The sequence below is a fragment of the Rhipicephalus microplus genome, chromosome 10 (genome assembly GCF_043290135.1).
Source record: "Rhipicephalus microplus isolate Deutch F79 chromosome 10, USDA_Rmic, whole genome shotgun sequence".
In the NCBI taxonomy this organism is placed as follows: Eukaryota; Metazoa; Arthropoda; class Arachnida; order Ixodida; family Ixodidae; genus Rhipicephalus; species Rhipicephalus microplus.
The window spans coordinates 44,248,816-44,273,733 of NC_134709.1; the positions used below are offsets into that span (position 1 = coordinate 44,248,816).

The window sequence follows — 24,918 nt, forward strand, 5'->3', positions numbered from 1 at the left end:
TTCCATTGCTTGCTGCGTCGTCCTCAATTTAAGCTGAACCCTCTTTGTAAGTCTCCAGGTTTCTGCTCCATAGCTAAGTACCGGCAAGATGCAGCTGTTATATACCTTCCTCTTGAGGGACAGTGGCAATCTACCTGTCATGATTTGAGAGTGCTTGCCAAATGTGCTCCACCCCATTCTTATTCTTCTAGTTACTTCAATCTCGTGGTTCGGCTCCGCTGTTATTACCTGCCTTAAGTAGACATAGTCTTTTACAAATTGAAGTGCACTATTACCTATCTCGAAGCGCTGCTCTCTGCTGAGGTTTATGTTTATTACTTTCGTTTTCTGCAGATTAATTTAAGACCCATCTTTCTTCTCTGCTTGTCTAACTTCGTAATCATGAGTTGCAATTCGTCCCCTGAGTTACTCAGCAATGCAATGTCATCGGCGAAGCGCAGGTTACTAAGGTACTCTCCATTAACTCTTGTCCCTAACTGTTCCCATTCTAGGCTTCTGAAAACCTCCTGTAAGCACGCAGTAAATAGCATTGGGGAGATTGTGCCCCCTGCCTTACACCCTTGTTGATTGGTATTTTGTTGCTTTCTTTATGAAGCACTATGGTAGCAGTTGATCTCCTGTATATTTCTTCCAGGTTGTTTATATATGCTTCGTCGACGCCCTGAGTCCGCAGTGTCTGCATGACAGCTGATATTTCTACTGAATCAAACGCCTTCTCGTAATCTATGAAGGCTATGTATAGTGGTTGGTTATATTCTGAGCATTTCTCTATTGCCTGATTGACAGTATGAATGTGGTCAATTGTTGAGTAGCCTGTTGGAAATCCTGCTTGTTCCTTTGGTTGATTGAATTCTAATGTTTTCTTTACTCTGTTAGCAATTACTTTTGTAAATAGCTTGTATACTACAGAGAGCAAGCTGATCGGCCTGTAATTTTTCAAGTCCTTGTCATCTTCTTTCTTATGTATTAAGATGATGTTAGCGCTCTTCCAAGACTCTGGTACTCTTCCTGTCAGGAGACATCTCGTAAACAGGGTGGGTAGTTTTTCTAACACAATCTGTCCTCCATCTTTCAGCAGATCTGATGTTACCTGATCCCCACCAGCAGCTTTGCCTCTTCGCGTGCTCTCCAAAGCTTTTCTGACTTCTTCTATCATTAGTGGTGGGGTGTCATCTGGGTTACTGCTAGTTCTTATAGTATTAAAGTCGTGGTTATCCCGGCTACTGTACAGATCTCTGTGAAATCCCTCCGCTATTTTAACTATCCTATCCATACTGGTAGTTATTTTGCCTTCTTTGTTCCTTAGTGCATACATCCGATTTTTGCCTATCCCAAGTTTCCTCTTCACTGCTTTGACGCTTCCTCCATTTTTCAGAGCGTGTTCAATTCTCTCCATGTTATACCTTCTCACGTCGCATACCTTACGCCTATTAATCAACTTTGAAAGCTTTGCCAGTTCTATTTTGTCTGTTGTACTTGAGGCTTTCACGATTGGACGCTTCTTAATGAGATTCTTCGCTTCCTGGGAAAGCTTGCCAGTGTCCTGTCTAACTACCCTGCCTCCAATTTCCACTGCACACTCCGTAATGATACTCATCAGATTATCATTCATTGTATCTATGCTAAGGTTGGTTTCCTCACTAAGAGCCAAGTACCTGTTCTGAAGCGAGACTCTCAATTCCTGCACTTTCCCTCTCAGTGCTAGCTCATTGATTGGCTTCTTGCTTATCAGTTTCTGTCGTTCCTTTCTCAAGTCTAGGCGAATTCGAGACCGTACCATTCTATGGTCACTGCATTGTACCTTGCCAACCACTTTCACATCCTGCACGATGCCTGTATGTGCACTCATTATAAAGTCTATTTCGTTCTTATTTTCGCCATTAGGGCTCCTTCATTTCCACTTGCGGTTTCTTCGTTTTCGCTAGAAGGTATTCAAAATCCGTAAATTGTTGCGTTGTGCGAATTCTACTAGTAGCGCTCCTCTGGCATTTCTAGTACCGATGCCATAGTCTCTTGTTGCCTGTACTCCAGCCTGCTTCTTCCCTACCTTTGTATTAAGGTCTCCCATCAGTATATTATACTGTGTTTTTACCTTACTCATTGCCGATTCCACAACTTCATAGAAGCTTTCAACTGTAGTGTCATCATGGCTGGATGTAGGTGCGTAAGCATGTACCACCTTTATCTTGTATCTTTTGTTCAGTTTAATTACGATACCTACCACCCTTTCATTAATGCTATAGTATTCCTCTGTGTTGCCAGCTATGTTTCTGTGAATTAGGAACCCCACTCCCAGTTTTCTTCTGTCAACCAAGCCCCTATAGCAAAGGACGTGCCCATTATGTAGCACCATATAAGCCTCATCTGTCCTCCTAACCTTATTGAGCCCTATTATATCCCATTTAACACCCTCTAGCTCCTCGAATAGTGCAGCTAGACTTGCCTCACTAAATAAGGTTCTAGCGTTATACGTTGCCAAGTTCAGTTTCCTATGGCGGCCTGTCCGGATCTATTGGTGAGCAATCTAGTAGTGTAACCTTTACCCGTTGCCCCATTGAATTCGGGACTGCTTGCGTGGCTATCACTGCAAAATGACCCGAAAACCTGTTCCGAAGATTCTAATTGGTTCAAAGGTTTGAGACTGAAGTCGCACGACTAAGAAATCGAGTACACTCAAACCTCATTAAAACAGAGTTGCATATTATACGAAAATAAGTTGTTATATCTTGTTACATCCGAAAACTCGCAATAAAGGTTCGTTCCTAACACTGCATCTATTGCAAGACTAATGCTCATGTACTTCGTTAAAAGCCATATTTCATTATATCTGGGTTCATTACATCGAGGTTTGAGTGTAGTAAGAAACTGAATTGAAGCAGTCCCTTTGCGACTATCTTGGTCGCACGAGCAGTGCTAGTTGCAGGTGTGAATGATCCCTTAGATATGGCGCACCACCCTGTGATAAATGTACGGTAAGAGTCATGCAAAACTTCACCTTCACGTTGCTTGATCTTGGTAGCTCGGAGGAAGAGGAACCTGAAGACGAGAAGGCAAATCGTGAGCTGAAGGGTGTCGAGGACGAGGACGCCCTCAGGGCCGCCGACCAGTCGGACGAAGAGGAGGAAGGGGAGAAGGAGGAGGAGAAGCCTGAAAATGAGGAGGAGGCCGCCAAGGACGAGAAGAGCGCTGAGTCTAAGCCCAAGTCGAAGGCCGACAAGAAGGAGGGTGAGTGTGCGTATAGGTGTAGCAATGATACACTTCTGTGCTCCTATGTCGCCTGTAGTCACGCCAACTTGTGCGGAAAGCTTTTGTGGAGAACTAGAACAAATATGGAGTACACAACTCCTGTTTACGTATTTTTCTCATCGCAAGCTTCTGTTTTCCCCTTCCTGCCGTTATATGAAATACAGCAAGTTTATTAATATGGGGCCCCTGGTCTTGAAATTGCATGACAAAGGGGACTCACTGACGAAGTCAACAGAGTCTTAGCAATGAAATTGACAGACCAGCCCTGCTTTCTTTTTCCACTATGTATTTAGATGGAGAGGGAAAATTTAGGACTTTTGCTTGCAGAATTGTTGTAGGCCACATGGCAATAGGTGTACAGCACTAGACAAAGCTCTGCCGCTCTTACAATACAGTGAAGCAGACATAGCAGAATGAACATTTTGGAACTAGATACACACAAATGTCATGATATCAAAGTGGCATCTCACACAAAAATAAGTTCGTTATATCCTGAAATTTGTTATTAAGATATATTACTAACACTATATCTATTGCCAGACTATTCTTAATTTACTTTGTTATAACCGATATTTCTTTATATCAGGACTTAAGTGTAGTACTAATATGAAAAGCAGTTGTATAATTACCGTGAAAGCATTGTGTTTCTAATCGTTAGCACTTCATTTTGCACTTAGCTGCTTTTTGCTTTTTCTAGATTACAGATGGGCCTGTAGCGAGCCTCTACTTTTCGTACTGTTGCAGGGGGATACAAGGGCTCGCCTTGTGGCGTATGTGGGGGAAGGTGGGGGGGGGGGGGGGGGGCACGCTAATTTACAACTGCCTGGAGAGGATCATTTTATCGACCTTCAAAGCTTTTATTCAAAGGGTGTGGGGACCTGGGTTGCCTGTCGGAGCTGAAGCCTACCTGTCGTAGGGAACAATGTGCACACAGATAATTTCTACTAAAGCTTTCTCTTTATAATACTCCTATTCATGCCCGTGCCTGAAAGCAAGACGTGGTCAAACTAGTGCTAAATGACTCTCTCTATTGGTCAGTGTCCAGCTGGGTCTCTCTGCCACTATATCGAGCATGTACGTGACAAAAGGGGGCCATTCTGATCGGTCTCCGCAGAAAGCGACGCACAGCGCGCCGTGAAAATGTACACACATAGCCAATCTTGTCGCAGTATGAAAGTGCTGCTACACAGCAGCTTTAGAGGCTAGCGTGTTGTCGACGGCAGCCACACATGTTTTTTGCTAGTGTGCTTTTAGACCTTAATTAAGATAGGATGTCAGTGCTACATTAAAAATCCTATAGGTGAAGGGGGCAAATTGTGCCTACGATCAAAGGAGGACTGATATCGTCTTGATGTTTTCTATTATCTGGGAAAAAGTCGGATGAGAAAAAAGCAACATACTCTTGGAAATTGTTAGAAGAAGGCGAAATCAGCTTCAACAGAATGCTTGCAAAAATGAATGCTTGTTGCTTGTGGAGCAGCTTTTCAAATATGTAAATGAAAGTGTAGTGTAGTTGTCCACGTTCACATGCCTAGTTATTGCTTAAAAGCTGATACTTTATGAGAAAATAAAAAGAAATGTGGAGTGGAAGGAGTGGGTAAGATGACACCCTCCTCTCGTTTTCGAGATTTGTTTTCTGTGAAAGAAAGGGTCGAAACTAGTCAACACATAGCTGACACCCCCCCCCCCCCCTCCCTAGCCCATTTACTTTTTTCTTTTTCATTAATGTTAAGCTAAGCCTCTGAGAAGGGCATTTAATGCAGTAAAGTATAATCGAGTAAACTTTAGCTTCCTGTTGTGTGTTGATTAAAGTTGTCAATTTTCGAGGCATTGAGGTGTGACTTTATGCAAGTTTCCAGTGGCAGCAATGCAACACCTAAATGCAAGTAGGCTTTATGCTCATAGTTTATATAGGTAAGGTAATTAGACTGTCAGTGTTTGTTGCATTGTTTGGTTTTGTATAAGTTTATGATAAAAGCAATATTTGCAACAGCCTTGCTCTCCTGACTCTCTTTTTAAACTTCTCGCAGGGGGCTCTTCCAAGAGCGCATCGAAGGGCAACTCCTCGGGAGAATCCAGCTCGGAGTCGTCGGACTCGGACTTTGACGACTCCAAGTTTCAGTCGGCCATGTTCATGCAGGTAATAAGAGTCCAGTTTCCACCTCCTTCCCGCTCGTGTGTGTGTCCATCTGGCAATAAGAACAGTATCATTTCTGATTTAAGTCTTCCGCCCGGCAGAAACCAAAGAAGAAGAACGGCTGCGAGAGCGCGAACAGCAGTCGCGCCAACACACCCACAAAGCACGTGAGTGACGAGAAGAAGAGCAAAGGTGAGTGCGGCTGCTGTCTCACTTGTGCGCGACAGGGTGTATCATGGTTCTTAGTTTTGTTATTGTTTGTTTTTTCCTGGTTTTTTACCATATATTGTTTATTTTATGTTTGGAAATGCCAGAAGGCATCATAGTGAGGTAGGGAGGAGCATGTTATTGTATCTGGCTTTAAGAACAAAAATTTTTCTCTGGAATGTGTGAGGAAAAAAAAAAGAGAAAATGAAAACGATTGCAGCAACTTAAGAACAGAATAGATTGTACAGAAGCAATGCTGCAAAAGCTAAAAAAAAAAAACATCATGGAGAAGTTGTCGCATGAACAGGGCAAAAGAGAAGATGTTAATACACCGATTGTACAGCTGTACGACCCTGATGTCCTCCAAAATAGCATGTCAATTCGCTTGTGATTTCTTCTAAACTGGCGGCATTTAATTTCTTGGCACACTCTTACTAGTGTACACTATATTACACTTTAGCTTTAAGGGGGAACATGGGTCTCAGGGCTCTCTCATTTATACTGTACTGTACTGACGGCGATGTGCGGCGAGTGTGCGTGCGTAATCAACGATCCATTGAATAACACGGCTGTGTTTTCCGGCTGGTCCAGAATGAGTTACCCGTAAATGTCGCAAACCAAACTTGCTCTCTCGCTCATCAATTTCTAGGCTACGCGAGTCCTGAGGTGTAAGACTGCCACATTCTCGAGGGGAGACCACGACGTTGCGAACACGTCGTTAAAAGCAGTCTTCTGTGGCCAGTAGCCTTCATTGCGTGGGCGGCAAGCACGTTTACTGCGAACAGACTGACTTTCTGTTGTTCGTCGACGCGCAGCATACTCCACGCTGACGACCCGTCGCGCAGTTCAAGGTCATTTCGTCAGGCGGGGGGAACCGTGGCATCGGCACGTTTAGCGATAAGACTGCACTTTCGTTCCATCACTACAAAGATTGATATCTCTTGTAGCTTCACTTCTGCTTTTTACTTTTGCTTTGTACTCTAACTGATGAGGCTGCAAAACAGTAACGTGGGCAACCAACGGGCTTTTACGTGAGTTAGGCCTTTACCGGCGACTCGACAATCGCCGTTGACCGCGGTGAGTTCGTTATCCTAGTTGTCCTGAGCCATAGCGGGGCTCATTGTGAAGTTCACAGCGAACAAACGATCGCCACACCCGCTTCACAAATTACTGTAGCCCGGAACTTCTTTACTGCCATAGGCAGTCACCATGACAAAATGGCGCATGTCCGTGCGCGTCACGATTGTGAAGCAGATGCCGGAAACATCATTTGGGCAATCGGATGCCTAGGTTTTGTCACGTGCCCCAAGCAGCCAATAGAATCCCACGCTAGTGCTTCTCGATGACGCATTTTTGTTGAAACACCAATGAGCAAGGCGAGCCAGCGGTGGCAGGAAATTGAAGATGAAGAACAACACTTCCAAACGAGACCAAGATGAACACGATAGCTCGTGTGTAACGGCAACAGTTTGGCGCGGAAAAAGCGCGATTTTAGCGTCTATTTGCGCTCACATTCATCTCACAGGGATGTTATAATTGATTTTGCGCCAGAAATAATGATGCGAGAAGCTAGAAACTTCTCAGATAGGTGCGAAAATAGGTACAAATTTCGAAAATGTCAGCCCCAAAACGTCAATTTTTTTTTTTTTTGCTATTTTTGGCCTTCTAAGACCCGTGTCCCCCCTTAACCTGATACAGAGTAGGTGGGAAGATGTTTGAGATAATGGCAAAGGCCGTGGGTTGAAATTTTATTGTATTATAGCACTACTATATCTCTGTTCTTGCTTTTTAGTTGGGTGCAAAGGAGTTGCAGATATGCCATTTTCGTACTGTCTTGTTGTAGGAAATGCATATGATGGCTGATGCAATCTTTTTACAAATAGAAGGAAGATGTTTTGCAACATTACAAATGCATAAAAAAGTTCGGATTCAGGAGCTGGTTTGTGCAAACTGATTTGTGCAAAAGCATTGATAGGTCTTGTTTAAGCTTAAAGGATTTGGCACGTTTACGGTCAAAGGTATTGTGTGAGGCGCGTATTATGACTAATTAGGTTTTTTTTCATCTTGCGACATACTTTGTCAGGCAAGCAAGCACTGTCATTTTCATCCGAAAATGTGAAGTGTTAATATGTTTTATTGTTTTGTAGCTCTTGTTGTAGTCACGAAACATTGTAGCTCCGAGCTCATAAGCACAAAACTACACATTCATCACCTTACTGGCTGGCACGTTGTCTCTCATCTCATCTGATACTAATTGCCATAATAACAAGCTTGCTTTTTCTACATGGCTTTTTGGGCGATTAGGTCCTTACGAAAAGTGAAGTACCTAAGGGCACTATCTAGTTTTGGTTAAAAGGAGACATGGCACTAAAAAATTTTTCATTTCTTGATCAATTCTGATGAAATTTAGTGAGTTTATGTATATTTGTATGCTGATTTCATATATGCAGCTATCTTTATTGTAAAGGAATTGTTCCTAAAATACAAAATATGTCATGAACGTTTTTGGGAGCAAGCTATTTTTCTAAACTAAGAGAGTTACAAATTAAATTAGCATACCACAATAATCTGGAATCGGAGCTGATTGTAGTGCATTGAAAACGGATGTTCTAGGCCCATTAGAATAAAATTTGTGGTTTGTTGAACATTTACCATTTGAACATTTACATTTACTAGCTTGAAATTGACTCGCTCACAGATGTCCAACATACCGTAACTTCTGTTCAAATTGATTTGGAACATCCTATTTTGTTGCACTGCAATCAGCTTTGACTCCAGGTTATTGTTATATGCCAATTTACTTTGTAACTTTCACAGTTTAGGAAAAGTCTTTCTATGCAAAATAGGACTTAAAATATTTTGTGTTTTAGAAACAACACATCATACAAGAAAAACAATTGCATATTTGAAATCAGCCCAGAAATATAGATAAACTCACTAAGTTTCTTCAAAATCAATCAAGAAATAAAAGACATTTTTTAAGAGCAGTGTCTCTTCTTAATTAAGTCATTTGCCAGCCAATGTTTGAACGCCCTCTCCAAGTGCTCACTATGGCGCACGCACAATGACACAAGCAGGAACTGTAAGACAGGTAGGCCTCCTTTAGCTTCCTATGTGTTTTCTTTGTTTTTGTTTTGTCCAGCTTTTTACCCTTATAGGCACATCTGACACTACGTGATGTACAGGCTGTCTTTTTACCTATAATAGATATTTTATTATGGCCTGCAAACATTCATTCGTCCTCATTACTAACTGTATTTGACTTTGTTTTATTCATTGCTTCTCTTAATCACCCTCATCATCATAAACTTTGTTTTTAACAATCGTTGAATCATTTGCAAGCATGCCTAACAACTCGGCAACTTTTGTCTTTATCTCCAACTCACTTATAGGGCATGGGAGTGTGGTCCAAGAAGCATGGGACAGTGATAAGTATCTTGACAAATTTAATTGCACTAGTAATTTCATGCTGTGTTTGGTAAAGAAGCGTAAGTTAAGGCACAGTTTGGCAATTAATGGTGCTTTGAAAATGAAAAGCCAATCTCGAAAAAGGCACCTTTGCTTACCTGCCGACTGTCAATGCCAATTTGTTGGCTGGAGCAAATTAATTATGAATGTACCTTGAAGTTTAGGATGCATTTAATGATTGATGGAGTATTAAGACTTGAACTTTGTGAATAATAAATAAATACTCTATGCCAGGAAGTTATCAAATGTAACAGCAACCGAAGAAAAGGGGAAGTAACGAGATGTTGCCCAGATTTCGAGCTTCTAGAAACACCGGGGGCAGAGCTCTTCGCAGTCTCAAGTTTTGTATCTTCTGCAGTATCCCCCATCATTTTTCCGGCCTCACGTGTTTACGCACTCTTTTCACCTCTTCTCTGTGCTCTTCCATTTTCGCAGTCATCATTTTCAGTTTCATCTCGGAAGCTTAATACAGTTAACTGCCGATTTTTTAGGCACATGAATTTTCGGACATGCCCGATAATTCGGACATCTTCGCGGCACCGCCACGAGCCCCATAGAATCGATGTATAAGGAAGTCTGAAATTTTGGACGCTCTAACACCCCGGAGTCCAATTTTCCACTTTTTGACACGACGGAAGATCGGAAGTCACCACTGACCTCCAGTGGAAGCCACCACAACTGCGTCACACGCGATTACAATCGCATAAATGAGCGCGCCGGTCTATTGTGGCGGCATCTCTTGCTTGGACTGGTTGATCGTTAGCGGAGAAACACACATGACCTCAGAGATTCCTAAAACTGGCCGTGTTTATCGTGCAAGAGTGCTTTGTTGACAATCGAAACTATCCACCGAGAAATTTTTTGGCGCCAATAAAGTTTCTTTCGCTTTAGCGCTTGTGCTCGTGCGTGCCACTCTGGCTTCCCGCGCAGCGCTTTCGCGAACCGTTTCATCACTTCGAACTAGAACTAACTGTCGCACATCGATTTGGTCTGGCTATGCTGGCTATCTTGAATGTTTACCAGTGCCACCGTCACCTGCCGTCGCGCCGTTTTGTTTACGCAGCCCACATGATGTTTGGCTAGCCTGGTGCGTGGTTGTGTGATCGTGTGAAGTGTGCTCTGCAACGCTAAGCCTAGGTGCTTCGACGCTCGTCAGCAAACTCCTTTGTTCACATCGTGAGGATTTCGCTTGCCTGCGATGGCCCCCACTTCGCCTTCGTCGTCCTTGACGATGACATCGAAGCGCGGAAAACAGTACCGTCGGTCAACGATGGAGAAGAGAGCCGCCATTATTAAGTTAGTGAACAGCGGCCGATCGCAGGCTGACGTGAGCAAGGAGTTCGGCATTTCCAAGCAAACAGTTTCCGATTTCCTGAGGAACAAAGACAAGATCTGGGAAGCGACCGAAAAACCGTCTGGTGCCCAAAAGATGAATGCAAGCCAAGGTGTTTATCAAAAGCTTGAGGACGCTCTTGTCGTGTGGCTTAATTCAATGAGCTTCATCGATTTACCACGTCCCGGATCACTCACGGACGGCCCGTGGACGCGAGTGATCACAGGTGGCTACGTCACAGGCTATGTCACGGCTCACAGGTGGCTACGTCACATGCACGTGATCTAAAAGTCCCGAGCCAGCCCGAGTGGCTCCGGGCCATCTGGCGCTTGATGCTGACTGCATCCGCGGTGGCGTCTGCTATGCCTGGCTATGCCGTCTGCTCCCTCCGTAGCTGAAACACATGCCACAACGCTGACTCATTTGCAATCTAAACAGCAGTTAGGTAGTGAATTATACCTATTTCTATTGTGATGCAACTTACTGTAAGTGAACTACTCGAGCGCATGCGCATCGTAGACGGGCGCGGTCGTTCACAGCTGTTTCTCCTAGCAAACATAACGCGTGTTTGCCCAACCGTCAGGAATACGCACATGCTCGACGTGGCTCAGAACACCAATGACAAAAACTGGGTGCACTAGCAATGCGAAATCCAGAAACGTGCGAGAAGCGCACAGAAAAGCAAAGAGAGCAAGAGCGCATCGAAAATTTCCAGTGTCTTAACTTAACATGGCCGCACAGCATACGCACCGCGCTGTCATCTGCCAGCTGCTCGAAAGAAATTGTTTGGGCGGTCCCGGGCCGCCCGCAGGCCGCCAGGCACGCGAAAAACGAACATGCGTCTGAGTGATCTCGAACCAGTGGGCGGAGCTTCCAGTTGGTCCGTGAGAAAAACGAATGCGGCGCCGGCGTCCGTCCGGGACGTGTAAATCGATGACGCTCAATGATTGCCAAGCGGTTGCCAGTCTCGGGCTGCATCTTGAAACAAAAAGCGGAAACTCTCGCGCTTGGATGGACATCATGGATTTTAATTTCAGTGATGGATGGCTGAGAAACTTCAAGCGCCGGAATGACCTCCAGTTCAAGAAGACGTGTGGCGAAAGCGGCGCCGTTGACAGTGCAGTTATTGCGCTGTACTGCAGTGGAAAACTCCAGTCTTTGTTGCAGCAGTTCTCTGCTGACATTTTCAACTGCGATGAAACTGGCTTGTTTTACAAGCTGCTGCCGGAAAGAACACTCGCTTTTGCTGGTGACGCATGCCATGGTGGCAAGCATAGCAAAGAACGGCTGACCGTTCTTGTCGGTAGCAACATGTCTGGCAGCGAGAAACTTCCTTTGTTAGTAATCGGGAAGTCCAAGAGCCCGAGGTGTTTTAAAGGGGCAACACTGCCAGTGTTATACGAAGCCAACAAAAAGGCATGGGTAACGCAGCAGTTGTTCGAGAGTTACGTCCGCAGGTTGGACAGGCAGTTTGAACAACAGAACAGACGTGTTCTGCTCTTCGTTGACAACTGCCCTGTTCATGGTCACATCAATAACTTGAAGGCTATCTAGCTGGAATTCATGCCACCCAACACGACTGCAATCCTCCAACCAATGGGCCAAGGCGTTGTCCGTTATCTGAAACTTTTGTACCGTTCACGTATACTCAACCGCATGGTGCTGTGCTCGGAAAACGGAAAAGGCTACAGCGTTGACCTTCGGTCTGCTGTCGGAATGCTTGCAGACGCATGGAAGGCAGTAACGCAAGACACGCTTCGCAACTGCTTTCGTCACGCGGGCTTCGTACTCGGCACAGAGGCAGCAGACTTGCCTGAAGAAAGTGACAGCGTGACTGACTTGTGCCCTCTCATGGACGATATTATCAACGACCTCCGCTCTGCTGGTGCTTCCATGCCCACGAAAATAACTTTTGAGCGGTTCGTCGACGCTGACACCAAGCTTGACTACTGTGCAGACCTAACCGATGATGAAATAGTCAGTCAGGTTATAGCAGATTCAGACGACTCCGATGTCGAAAAAGAGGAACCAATGCCTGGGCCACCTACGACCGCCGAATTGATGCGAGCATTGATGACGCTGACATCGGTGTACAGTAATGACATGACGCTTGCTCAGATTGAGGCGAATGTAATCACATGCAAGCGGAACGCCGTTCAAACAAGGATCAAAAACAAGCCACTGCAGCTCTAACACCGGCTGCCCTGACGGCACCCGCTGTCAGCTGCATGCATTTGTTTTAACGGCTCTCTTCAGAGTCACCCCACTGATGCTTTGGCAGAGTTTCGGAAGTCTGGTGCTTCGATCTTGACCCTCTTAATCCGAGAAATGTCAGTGAAATGGTGCGTTTTTTTTTGCTTGCATTGAAAATTATGAGTAAAATAATGCGTTTTTTTTCCTTGCGTTCATTTTTTCGGACTGCCCGAATTTTTGGACGGTTTTTCGCTCCCTAGAGGGTCCGAAAAATCGGCAGTTGACTGTAGCACATCTAGTGCTTTCGGGGTGCGAGGAACCCTGCCGACCTCGCCTTTTCTCCCCTCTGTCTATACAAATGCTTTTTTTCTTTTTTTTTTCTTTGGAGGGTGGTGTGGAAGGTTGGGTGTTCCATTTCCAGTGCCACTAAGGCACCCACTAGTCTTTCTTATCGAGAGGGAGCTACCCCAACCTTGTACCTGGTGGTGTGGATGCTTGCATTGAGAAGGTGGCTTTGCCTTTCCACTGCCTTCCATGTTTTACTGTCCTCTTTGCTGCACCGAGCTCCCTTACAGTTTGTAAAACAAGGCTTATTGACTAGCCTCAAATGGGCGGGTCTGCTTTTTAGACAGAGCGGGAAAATGCAAAAGAGAGGCGCGTGTGCTGTGTTAATTTAGGTTTGCTATTTAATATTTAATCTGGAGTCTGGCAGTGTTACGTAGACATCGTTTTTTCGTTATTTCGAACCTCTCCACACATTGTATGTTGCTAGCACCAGCAATAATGCTACCACCTCAGGCACTGCTTTGTAGAAGTTGCTACTGAATGTTTACCGCTTGCCTGTTGAAATTGCACTTGCAAGCATAAATTAAACATGCTTTGCACGGCTGCAGTGGGCCTGCAAATCACAATAGTGTCTCGTGCATCGGTGATATGGCTGTCACGTGGCCTTTTTGTTAGCTCACAGACTGCCATAGTCCAAATAAGGTGTACAGGGTGCAGTGCATTCTAAAATGCAGCACAAGATTTGTTCCATAAAATTAGTCATCAATTTAGTTTTTGGAAGTGTGTATGGGGCCGTGCACATTGTGTGTTTGCTGAAGTACAAAGTGCCCTATGCAAAACTAAGTTAGAGAACTCATGCTTTACAGCATTGCCGGTCCCCCATAAGTTTTAAGATGCAGGCAAGTTACTCGGCCGCAGAGAGATTTTTCTCTTAACAAATCATCGAGCGCTGTTGTATGCAGATATTTCAAAACACCTTTAAGGACTTGTTTTTTTTTTTTTGTTTTGTAATTGCAGACATACTTAGGCGCAGAAGCAGATTTATGAGCAGAAATGCGCAGTAGTATTTATGAGTAGCTGCAATGATTGCTACTTCGCTTACTTTACCCATAGTAAATTTTCAGACCGCATTCGCATGGGAATGCGTAAAGGTGTAAATTCAACTCGTAGATCTAGCATTAGTACTTCAAGTGCCATCAGACTGAGGTGGAGTGTATAGTAATTTACGTTACTTTACAGGGGAATTTACCTCAGCGGCATAACCTTGAAGCATTACTTCATTTGACCTCACTGACCACCTCGTCCTCTTTACTACCATGATTTCGCACTCATTTCCCGTGAATATGCTAACCACTTTCGCCTCATGCAACACCTTTTGTTACTTTAACTTTCTCACTATTAATACAAAAATAAAATAGTCCTTTTTTCACACCTGTGCTTTTTCAGAACAGCACCGAACATGGGACATTTTTGTAGTGCATCCATTTCCTTTGGTGGACACACAGTGACCGTCATGTTTCTATTTTCAGGCAGTAGCAAAGCTCTGAAGCGCAAAATGATGGAGGAGTCTCCATCAGCGGCGAAAACGGACGGGTCAGCGCCCAAACGTCCACGAAGTGAATCAAACCTTCCGTCCACGCCTTCCATGCCTAGCAGGTGAACATCCTCTTTTTTTTTGCCCTTTTCAAGGTATTGTCTCCTTTGGCTAAGACTTTTCAATACAGGAAATACCTACTAAGTGGCCAATGTCCACCCAGCCACATTGGGCTTCAATGGTTAGGTGGTGTCTATAGTTCATATAGTTTTTTTTTTTTTTAGTTTGGCCTGTTAGGCTGTTGAGCTTAAAAACAGCACTGAAAGCAACACACGCAAGCTGTTTTTAACAGTGAAGCTGTCCTTTATGGTTGCTTTCGTGTCCGGGATCCATGGTGATGCAGGTGGGCATCATAAACGAATATACGCCACAGATATTTGGTAAAACCCATTTCACGCCACTGATCCACCAAAAATGAAGGCAACTGTTAGCCCAACAAATGGGTATGTACCACAGAAATCATTGTGGCCTATCATAAAGCTTTCATCATAATACACGTTCATCTGTCGCTGAAATAGGGCAAATACCACTGCACACGAGTTCCTTTAAAAAGAACATGCAGGGTTCGTACAGGTATTTGAAATCCTTAAAAACCCTTGAATTTGAAAAATGCATTTTCAAGGCCCTTGAATGTCCTGGAATTCTTTGCCATCCCTGAAAATCCTTGAATTGCCGGAGCAGTGCACTCTCATATCGACATCGCAACCTCATTAATGTGGTACATCGGTGTGTGAACCTGTTAAACATCCCACTTATGAAGCAGTAATGTGGCGTGGGGGGTGCACATGATCCCATTTGGCAAAAGTGCATATGAAAAAAAAGTTAGTTTGTGGTGAAGGTGAAGCAGTGAATGTGATAGAAAAAAATAACCGTATTTACTCGCATAATCGATGCACTCGCATAATAGGCGAACCCCTAGTTTGGTCGCGGAAAATTCTATTTTTTTTTAATTCCGCGCATAATAGGCGCACCCCGAACTTGGCCGTGATCAGAAACGATTCTACCCCCCAGTGGTACAGTTGGAACGCGGTCCCCGTACCCTGAAGAAAAAAAGAAGGCAAATCAACGAGCAAATAAAAAAAATTTGAAGTGCAACGACCTAACCAACGTGTTTGTCGAAATAAAACTTGAAAAAAAAAAGCGTCCATGAGTGAAAAAAAAAAAAAAAAACGGCTGTTCCATCAATTACTGATACCCCCCAAATCGCCGCGCTTTTTGGAGGTCACGTGTACAACACCGGGGGCTCGATCGCCATCACCACCATCAGAGAAAAAGAAAGAAACGCCATTTTGCAAGTGGTGTGCGTATGTTGTAGTCGTGTATTGAACTTTGGTTCCACCATGGGGAAGTACGCGAGCTACACGGCTGGGTTTAAACTGAAGGCAGTGCAGTACGCGCTGGAGCACGGCAACCAGGCTGCAATCGGGCATTTCGGCGTTGGAGAAACCAGTATTCGGTACTGGAGGGACCAAGAAGAAAAACTTAAGGCGACGAAGAAGACACGACGGGCTTTCCGCGGTGCCAAGACCGGCAGGTATCCGAACGTCGAAGAGCAACTGGTCCGGCATATACGGGAGCTACGACAAGACAGCTGTGCTGTGTCGTTGGATATTGTGCAGACTGAGGCGCGCAGAATAGCCCGAGCGCAGGGCATCGAAGCAAAAGAGTTCAAAGCCAGCTCCGGATGGACAACTCGTTTCATGCGGACCACCTTGTGCCAGTGCTTGCCCGCAGCATATGAGGACAAAGTGGTGGACTTCCACAGTTTTGTTATAAAGCTCCGACAGCAGAAAGACTTCATTTTGTCCCAGATCGGCAACGCTGATCAGACCCCCCTTTGCTTTGATAGGCCGTGGAACACGACAGTGGAGGAGAAAGGTGCACGGAGCGTCATCGTCAGAACGTCTGGCGCTGATAAACAACGATGCACCGTAATGCTGGCGGTGACAGCGGATGGGCGTAAGCTACCGCCTTACGTTATTTTTAAACGTAAGACGCTCCCAAAGGCAAAATTCCCTCAAGGCATCTACGTCAGAGTCCAGGAAAAAGGCTGAATGAGCGCGGAACTCATGGTGGATTGGGTGAAAACAGCCTGGGGTCGGCGGCCGGGTGGTCTGTTGTTGCCGTCCATGCTTGTCCTGGACAGTTTTCGTGGGCACCTAGTAGACCGCGTACGAGATGAGCTAAAGGAGCTGCGCACAGATCTGGCAGTGATTCCGGGCGGCTTCACATCGATACTGCAGCTTTTGGACGTGTCCTTGAATAAACCTTTCAAGGACAATGTTCGAAGGCTGTACACCACCTGGATGGCTGGAGGACAACATCAGCTGACTACAGGTGGTAAGATTAAAAGGCCGCCTGTGGAAATGCTGTGCGCTTGGATCGTGGAAGCGTGGCAGGCGATCTCCGACGAAGTCGTCAGGAAAAGCTTAAAGAAGACGGGTATCTCGAACGCACTGGATGCGAGTGAGGATGACATGTTGTGGGGTGCGGATGATTCGGACACCGAAAACGAATCCCCGCTCGACGAGGATGAATGTGTGATCTCCGACTCGGACTCCGAATAGGGAAAAGGAGGAACAGCTACGACTTTTGTGTAAATAAATTTTACGTGTGTGTGTGCAGTTGACGGCTCTCGCTTGTTCATTAAAAGGTACGTAGGTATGTTTGTTTTATGCTGAATTAATTGGTAAATGATAAAGTCGCCTTTTACTTGACAAGTGTGCAGATTTAAAGCGTGAGAACCGAGTAGAAAAAATTTTCGAAAATTTTACCCCACGTAATTGGCGCACCCCTAACTTCGAGCCGGATTTTCTGAAAAAAAAGTGCGCCTATTATGCGAGTAAGTACGGTAGAATGTCACACGAAGCTGGGCAAGCAACTCCATACATGAAACGCACCGCTCAAGCACGAAGAACGCACGAAAAGAGAGCGCACAGGAGAAGTGCTGGTGAACGACTGTCATAGCTCGACACTGGAAGTGTGCTGCTTAAACAAACCAAGAACGGTGCTAGAAAAGAACACACGTGTATCCACAGGATGAGTGTAAATTAACCTCTGTCGCAGTTGTTACTTCTTGGTTGTGGAGCAACGTGCTGCGAGTGTCAACTGTGCACAAGCCGACACTCTGGATAGGGTGGTGCCATCAAATTTCAAGGATATAGCAAGCACCATGTGGGTTTAAGAATATATTTTAAGTCACTTCCCAAGTGTACCGAAATGCTCATTCTCCTAATCGAGGCCCATCGCTAGCGCGTCCAACACTGACGTAGCTCTACAAGAAGGGCAACAAAAGTTCTAGTGACGTCGCACCTGATCTGTAGTCAGCTGAGTGACCTCCGGGCTTCCGGCCCGTACATAACGGCAAAGCATCGCGGCTGCTGCAGGTAGCGACGAGTTTGTTTTGCAGGTGCTTGTGTGGCACATGTGTGCGAGAGCTGACAATGCTCAGCATGATGCGTGCAAAGCTTTGTGATCACGTGACTAAGTCAACTACACTGCTACATGCCTGCACAACTCGGTCCCCACTGACAGGAACTGAAAATCGTCCATATCAAAAAAGCAACAAGTTATATAGCGGGAATAAATGAATCTTGTTGTGTGTATTGTGCTTATTGGAGCTATAATTAGAGCTTGCAGCAAAGAGTGCGCAAGCCATAAATATTGTGGCACGACCTCTTTAAGGCCTGGCTACACATGCCCGTTGAAGCCCATCAGCACGCAACTTTCAGACATAACATTGTACCCTCTCGCTATGAAGATGTGTGAGAAGTTATTCTATGCTATTTTTTTTATAATTGCAATATTATTATATTGTAAGTGCAATAAAACTGGAAATTTTAGAGTGACAAATTCCAACTTAGCATGCCGCTTTGAGTCCTTGAAAAACTTGCAAGAGGTCCTGGAAGGCTCTTGAATATCCTTGAATTTTCGCTTTGGAAACCTGTACGAACCCTGACATGGGTAACAGTTTGCCCGACGAATGGCGTGCACGCTACCATAGCCACACCATTGCCGTGCGATACTTAACAGTCATAAAAGATTGGGGGGTGTGTTCTACCAGTTCAAAGCTCGTTACATTAAATGCATCGTATGCATTTGATAAACACATGTTCATGTAAAGCTATTAAATAAGTTGTTTCCCTTAGTCTTTATTAGAATGACAAGTGAGTTCTCTTTTCAAGTGGTTACTAGTGCATCGTCAGTGTTAACAAACTGCTTCTGACCAATGTGCCTCAACTTAGGTGGCTAAGTTTTGGCAGATAAAAAACAAGCAGTGAAAATTGGTTGTGGGAGACAGCTGATAAGTTTTCGTGCCTGTTTGATTCTTCTATTGTGGTATAAAGGAAAGGTGCTTGGCATGCAGGCAAGAAGCTTGGTATCGTTAAAAAAAAAAAGAAAAACAGTGTTGCTTCAGATGTGTCCGAAGAGTGAAGTTGAGGTTATAAAGAAGCTGCGTTAGAAGGTCAAGAAAAAGAATTAGATTTAAAAATGAATTCATCTCTCGGCGTGCATGTGTGTCGTTATATAAGATGCAGAACAAGCGGCTGTGTCAACAGAATGCTTTGGAAACTATGCCAGCGGATGAGTGCCTAATAGTTGTTGCCTTAGGTTGTCATAGTGTTCGTTCAGGGTGTTGCAGAGGGCATTTATGTGTTAGGCCAGTATATGTTGTTTTGAATAAAGATGTGTCTTGATAATAAGGGTGGAGCCAAGGAGTTAGTTCTAGTCAAAACTTGTGTCAGGCAAATAGAGGCTTTGGCACCCTTTCTTTGTTCAGCAGGCTGGCACGGAGAGGACAATACTGCAGAAAACTTTTACAGTGTTGCCGGCTAGGTATGAAGTGGAGCATGGGAAATCCTCTATAACAATGTGCATCTTTATTGTGCTGCAGTGTTTTACCCTCAAACTGTCACTTGGTTGTGTTAGTGTTGTACTGTTGCATTCGGCAAGGTGCCTCCATGCTCTGACTCAGATTGCAACAATGCTGAGCCCACTTCAGTTCGAAATGGAGAACCTATGTCCAAGGCATACGTGCTGAACTTTGGCCGTGCAGCCGGAGGCCAGATGAGAAAACACGTTACCGTGTCTTCTGTTGCAAACAGATTAAGCGATGGTGTAGCATGATCAGATGTTGGTCAGGCTTCGAGGTCCAAGTGAGATGTGGCATGTTGCTATGGAAGAACCAGCCGAACGTATTCAGAGCTCTTGATTTTGACGAGCTGAATGTGAGGAGTGTTGCCAGAGTGTTCGAAAATGGCCATTCTAGTGCGCCGTATGTTTGCATTTGAGCTACCATTTAAGTTCTCAGTGATTTGAAACTTATTTTCATAGTTGCATTCATGTACCCACATATAGCTGGTCCTCAAGCACCGAAGGTATCACCGAGGAGTCTGTGAGGCGTTACCTGCTTCGGAAGCCAATGACCACGACTGAGCTTCTGCAGAAGTTCAAGTCTAAAAGGACTGGACTGGGCAGTGAAAAGCTTGTGAACACAATTGCTCAGATTCTGAAAAGACTGAATCCTGAGAAGCAGACCATCAAAGGAAAACTTTACCTATCTATAAAGGCTTGAGCGGCACAGAAATACCTACTGCTTGGCACTTTCGTTGGAGCCAGTCAGTTCAAGCAAGTATTAATCGCTGTTGGTATATGTTGTGTAAATAAACAGAATAATCAGTTTTTATACATATCATGTTGCCCTTGTTACATTGATAAAAAAATGTTGAAGTCACGTTGTGAATACTGGTTTGTGCTTTCTGGGAAGTGCTGTTGGGGAAGTTGTGTGCACTTTTGAGAATGTACGGGTAGGCTAGTGCTCCCAGGACACACTGTACTAGGACATAATGTGCAATATGTACATTATGCAATTTATGTACATGAGTTGATCATTCATGTGCATTAGTCAAGATGGCTGCTGCTAGAACTATCAGTGCCTGTGCTCTTATCGTCTTTTTGTCACCACCAAGGGAGAGTGAGACATTTCGAAATGCTTCCATGACTTGCAACCTAGATAGATGTTATGACATCTATCTAGGCAACTCCTACGTTTGGCATCCTCGCTTGCAGTAAGTAACCCAAGTAATCTAACAGAGTATTATTTCTCTCCGAGGTTTTTCTAGCTGGACTACCATATATTTCGGTTAAAATGACTAATAAATGTCCTGAAAATGTTGACTGTTCACAACGGTGGGACTTAAGCACGTGCTAGTTGAAATGCATTTTGCATTGAAAGTAATAGCTTGGTCACACTGCCAAATTTAGTGCCATTGGGAGCGAGTGCTCTTGTGCCCCCCCCCGCCCCCCCCCCCAAAAAAAAGTGTCATTTAGAGGGCACACTACTATATGAGAAATGGAAGTGTATCTTCGAAACGATGGTGGTGGCGATAAAAAGTGAAGTACCATAACAGATAATTTCTATTTCAAGCAAACTTTTGTAAGTAATGATGTGTTTACAACCAACCCTTAATGTAAACTTTGCATATGAATGGCTGCGGCCGTTGCACGGCGTGTACTGGGTATGCCCTGGCGGTCTTGGGTGCGAATTGCCTGAGAACAGGAATAACAGAGCAGTTCATTTGTGGTGCATTATGTTATAATGCACCAGAATATTTCTCGTAACAAAAATTATGGTTAAACTTTTTTTTGAACTGGACTTCGAATGCCTTATTCCTTCTCTAGCCACTGTTATCGAGCCTAAACAGTTTGCCGAACATGCTCGCCAGAAAGTTCACTGTACCGCGAATGCGACTGAACATTCCCATGGGACAGCATGTGAAAGACGCCAGCAGTGAAGTGCAATTAATTTGCCCCATGTGACAGGGGAATAAATCGTGAAGTTGGAAAAAACCCTTTCTTGTGTGCGCGCGCATGTGTGTGCGTGCATGTGCGTGTGTGTGCGTGCGTGCGATGGGTGCCAGTGGCGGTGAGCAAATGGGTGACCATGTCAGGTCTGTAAACTTGGTGTTGTCGATCCAAAGTGTTAAGGAGAAAAATTCCCCCACCTCTCCTAAGAGAATCACGAGGAATGCGAATGCATTGCGTTGCGTCCATTACGGCGTTTCGCACGTGAGAACACAGTGTTAGAAGAACGTTTTTTTTTTTTTTACTACATGCAGCCAATAGCGCCATTCGCCGCACGTGGCGTTTTTCTGTCGCGAGAAACGCGGTATGCGTTTCCAGCTCTAGTAGCCAGCGTGCACGGTTAAAAAATACTATGAACAAAACAGCATTCTCGGCTCAGTGTTGGCGTTTCACACATAGAGTTTCTCAAATTTAACTAGAGGGCACTCTGGCGCAGCGATCGTCCGGTGACCATGGGAATGATGGGTAGTACACACATATGCCTAGTCTTCGTACTTGCGGGCGGCAAATCGTACTTACGGCTTCGTTTATTGCTGTGTTTCAGTTTTGCTTTGAAAGAAAGCTTGAACCCTTTTGAACTTTGTGAGCCAATTGGGAAAGTAAGTCTAAAAAAATAAAACGGTGAAGTGCAACCGCTGAACATTTGCTAATACTTGTTTCGTAAGAAAACAGTTTTAAGCTACACGAACACACACGGAGCCAAAAGCAGGCCGGAAGTATGAATATTAAACAAATGTGTGTACTACCCATCATTTTCATGCTCGCTGAAGCGCCGTGCGTTGCAGCTCCCATAGACACCAGCGCCAGAGTTTCCTCTAGTAAGTATTGTAGGAAACTCTATGGTTTCACAGCGGTGTCTCGAGCACACATATCCGGATGCTCTTGAGAGGTGCCCAGCCGGCATAACAGTCGAGAGTGAGGCGGGAGTGGGGCGCAGGGGGGGGGGGGAGCGAACGGTGAGTGGAGCGACAAAGCGCTGTACCTACCCTCTCCTGCACTGTTACCACATGCTCCGTTTCCTAGGGGTGAAGATAAGCGCACGCGCCCGCAGCTGTTTCTATGGGAGAGGGAGTGAAAGCGGAGAGAGAACACCTGCCGGCGCGTGGACAATGCCGGATGCCTGACATAACCCGACTAAGAAATGCATTCGCATTAAAAAAAGACATACCCATGCTCATAAAGTATAAATGCCTGGTGAAGGTCACTTGTGCGTAGTTGACACTATACTTGCCTTATGTAACTGATCAAATTTAATAATTCATATTAAGGTATTCATTTCAAGCAAACCAATCACCTAATATCGATATTTTTTATATAACTAAGAAACTTGGTGTTTATTCTTTACTTTGTACAGTTATTTTCTCCCTCTCTGTTAATGGAATCCTGGTTTCATCTGTGATGTTCTCTGTCTAAAAGCAACCAGTAGTATCTGCCAGAAGAGGGGAGTCTTGAGCATAGGTTTGTGCAGGATTGCCTTTCAGGGGAAAGTGGTGAAGGTCCGTTGCAGCACCCCCCACCTCTATGTCAATTTGTCAGGCAGACAGCGCCCCCTCTCTATTAGGTCATTGGGTAGGGCAGACTTTCGTGCACACGCCCATGGTCTTGAGGTTGCCGGCTCAGCTACTTAAGAAAGCTCATTCATCGCTGAATGACCAAGTCTGTGGAAGAGTTTCAAGGCCCGTATCTTTTGGTGAAAAATAAGCATTTTGTGTCTTTTAATGATCAACTTGTTCTTTGTAAAGTATTGTGTTTTAAGATGAACTTGTAGATTTTGGGAGTGAATGAATGCTATGCTTTTATTTTTAGACAAATATATTGTTATTTGTCATTTCTATAGAATCTGAGAAAGTGAAATATTGGAAGCAGCTTTTGTGAAGAACTGAATCAACCGAGTATTGTACTTCTGAAATTGCACACCATGAGAAGCTCTTGCATAAATATCATGTGGCTGGTGGTTTGGATTCCTGCTTCTCAGTTTTTTTTTTTTAATGAGGGCACTCGTCGTCAAACTATTGACACCTAGGAGCTACTGCTTTCTCTTTAACAGTGTATAATGCAAATAAGTTGGCCACCTTGTTGTACATTTAGGATTGGTCACTTGAGAGTAATTCTTTTAGGAGCACCAGACACAGATGATTAAAATGCTGGCAATAGTTCATAGTGTGAACACCTCTAGCTGCTTTTTATCTACGATGAATTTAAACCTACAAAATTAATTTTAGAATGACAACGTGAGAATTATTGCTCAGGTGGAATATTCCAAAAACTCTTTGATTGAAATCGGTTTAATGTGAGGACGCGGCTGAGAAAACGACACACGTACACTTCATTTTCAGTACGGAGGTCATTTTTATTTATAACAAAAACACGCTTGCAAGATAGCTAAAGAGGCATGATTTGAGCAGTTTTATGTGCTATGTACATTCGTGAGTGAACTGCGATCATGGGGATGACACTTGTCACTTGAACGTGCAAGCTTAAGGCAACTTTTATTATGGACTTTGTACAAGTGCAAAACATCCAGCACACATTGCTGGCATTTTCAGGTTGGTCGTTTCGCCAGAGATGTGTTATGACGTTAGCTAAATACAATACTGTATGAACGTGGGTCCCGCGTATAAACATTATGCTCTATTTACATTCCTATGTACACGTTGCATATTTCCCATCGAGTATTTTTCGGCGTGGAGTAAAACTAACAATGATCTTCATTAACTACAGGTGTCAAAGGGTGCGTCCCTGTGATCAAAGCTGCGACTTTCCTGCGTTTTACTTGTTAGCTTTCATGCCGACTATTTTACAGGTCCGTGTCGCTGGTCAGTGTGCTTTTTACAGATCTGAATGGCTTCGCCCGGCTCGTTGTACTTGTTTTGCATACGATTGGCTGAAAATCACAACCGCGTACTGTCAGGCATTTTTGCGCGAATGGTCTCGTGCGACCGCGGCTCAACTCGTGACTGTGATCGAAAAAAAAAAAAACCGAAGCCGCATGTTTTTTTTTTTTGTTTTGTGCCAACGCATCTACAAACAGAGTTCCCAAAACACCCTTCTCATGAAAGTAACTTCGCTTCTCGTATTTAACTCCTCTTTGGCGAAGTTGGTGTACTCTTCGTTGGAAGCAACTGTGCTTACCACATTTGACTACTTTTTCCATAGTTGCTGTACTTCTTTGACTGCAGTAACGGCAGTAACGACTCTTTTTTGATGATTATTGTACCTGTATATCAGTTTACTACCACCACGCTTGCTTTTAAATAATGAACACAGTCCACATGGCAATGCGGACGTCTTAACTTCTACTTTCGATTTTTATGACAAGGGCTCCACAAGGGCCATGTTCAGCTAAGCAGACGCGACCCAGCAGGGTCACAGCTTTTGCTGAGAGTTCTCACAATTGAGTTCCTTAGGTATTCCGTCTTACGTATACGAAAATGTTACATGTTACTTTTCAACTCCGCTGTTTCCGCTCGGGCAATGCGAAAAACATGCTTAATTCTGAGAACGCATGGCGTTTTTCTCAGCACACTGTAATAAAAAAGTTATTTGACTTATATTTGCTACGTATGTGACCTAGCTGTCTAACGCTCTTAG

The 24,918-nt window shown here is 44.4% G+C and overlaps 1 protein-coding gene across 7 annotated transcripts in view; it reads left to right on the forward strand.

Annotated features, from left to right (window-relative positions):
• The window catches only part of TfIIFalpha (transcription factor IIFalpha), a 32,628-nt gene extending 12,431 nt beyond the window's left edge, over positions 1–20,197 (forward strand). For 3 of the 7 annotated variants that reach the window (XM_037433163.2, XM_075875568.1, XM_075875571.1), the window contains exons 8-12: positions 3,020–3,225; positions 5,277–5,386; positions 5,470–5,575; positions 14,399–14,525; positions 19,822–20,197. In XM_037433163.2, the coding sequence (XP_037289060.2) occupies positions 3,020–3,225; positions 5,277–5,386; positions 5,470–5,575; positions 14,399–14,525; positions 19,822–20,038 (766 nt within the window). In that variant the 3' untranslated portion in view covers positions 20,039–20,197. Of the gene's footprint in view, positions 1–3,019; positions 3,226–5,276; positions 5,387–5,469; positions 5,576–8,982; positions 9,431–14,398; positions 14,526–19,821 lie in introns of those variants that run through there. The other 4 variants (XM_037433164.2, XM_075875569.1, XM_075875570.1 and 1 more) reach the window with 3 other exon arrangements.
• Positions 20,198–24,918: the final 4,721 nt, after the last annotated feature.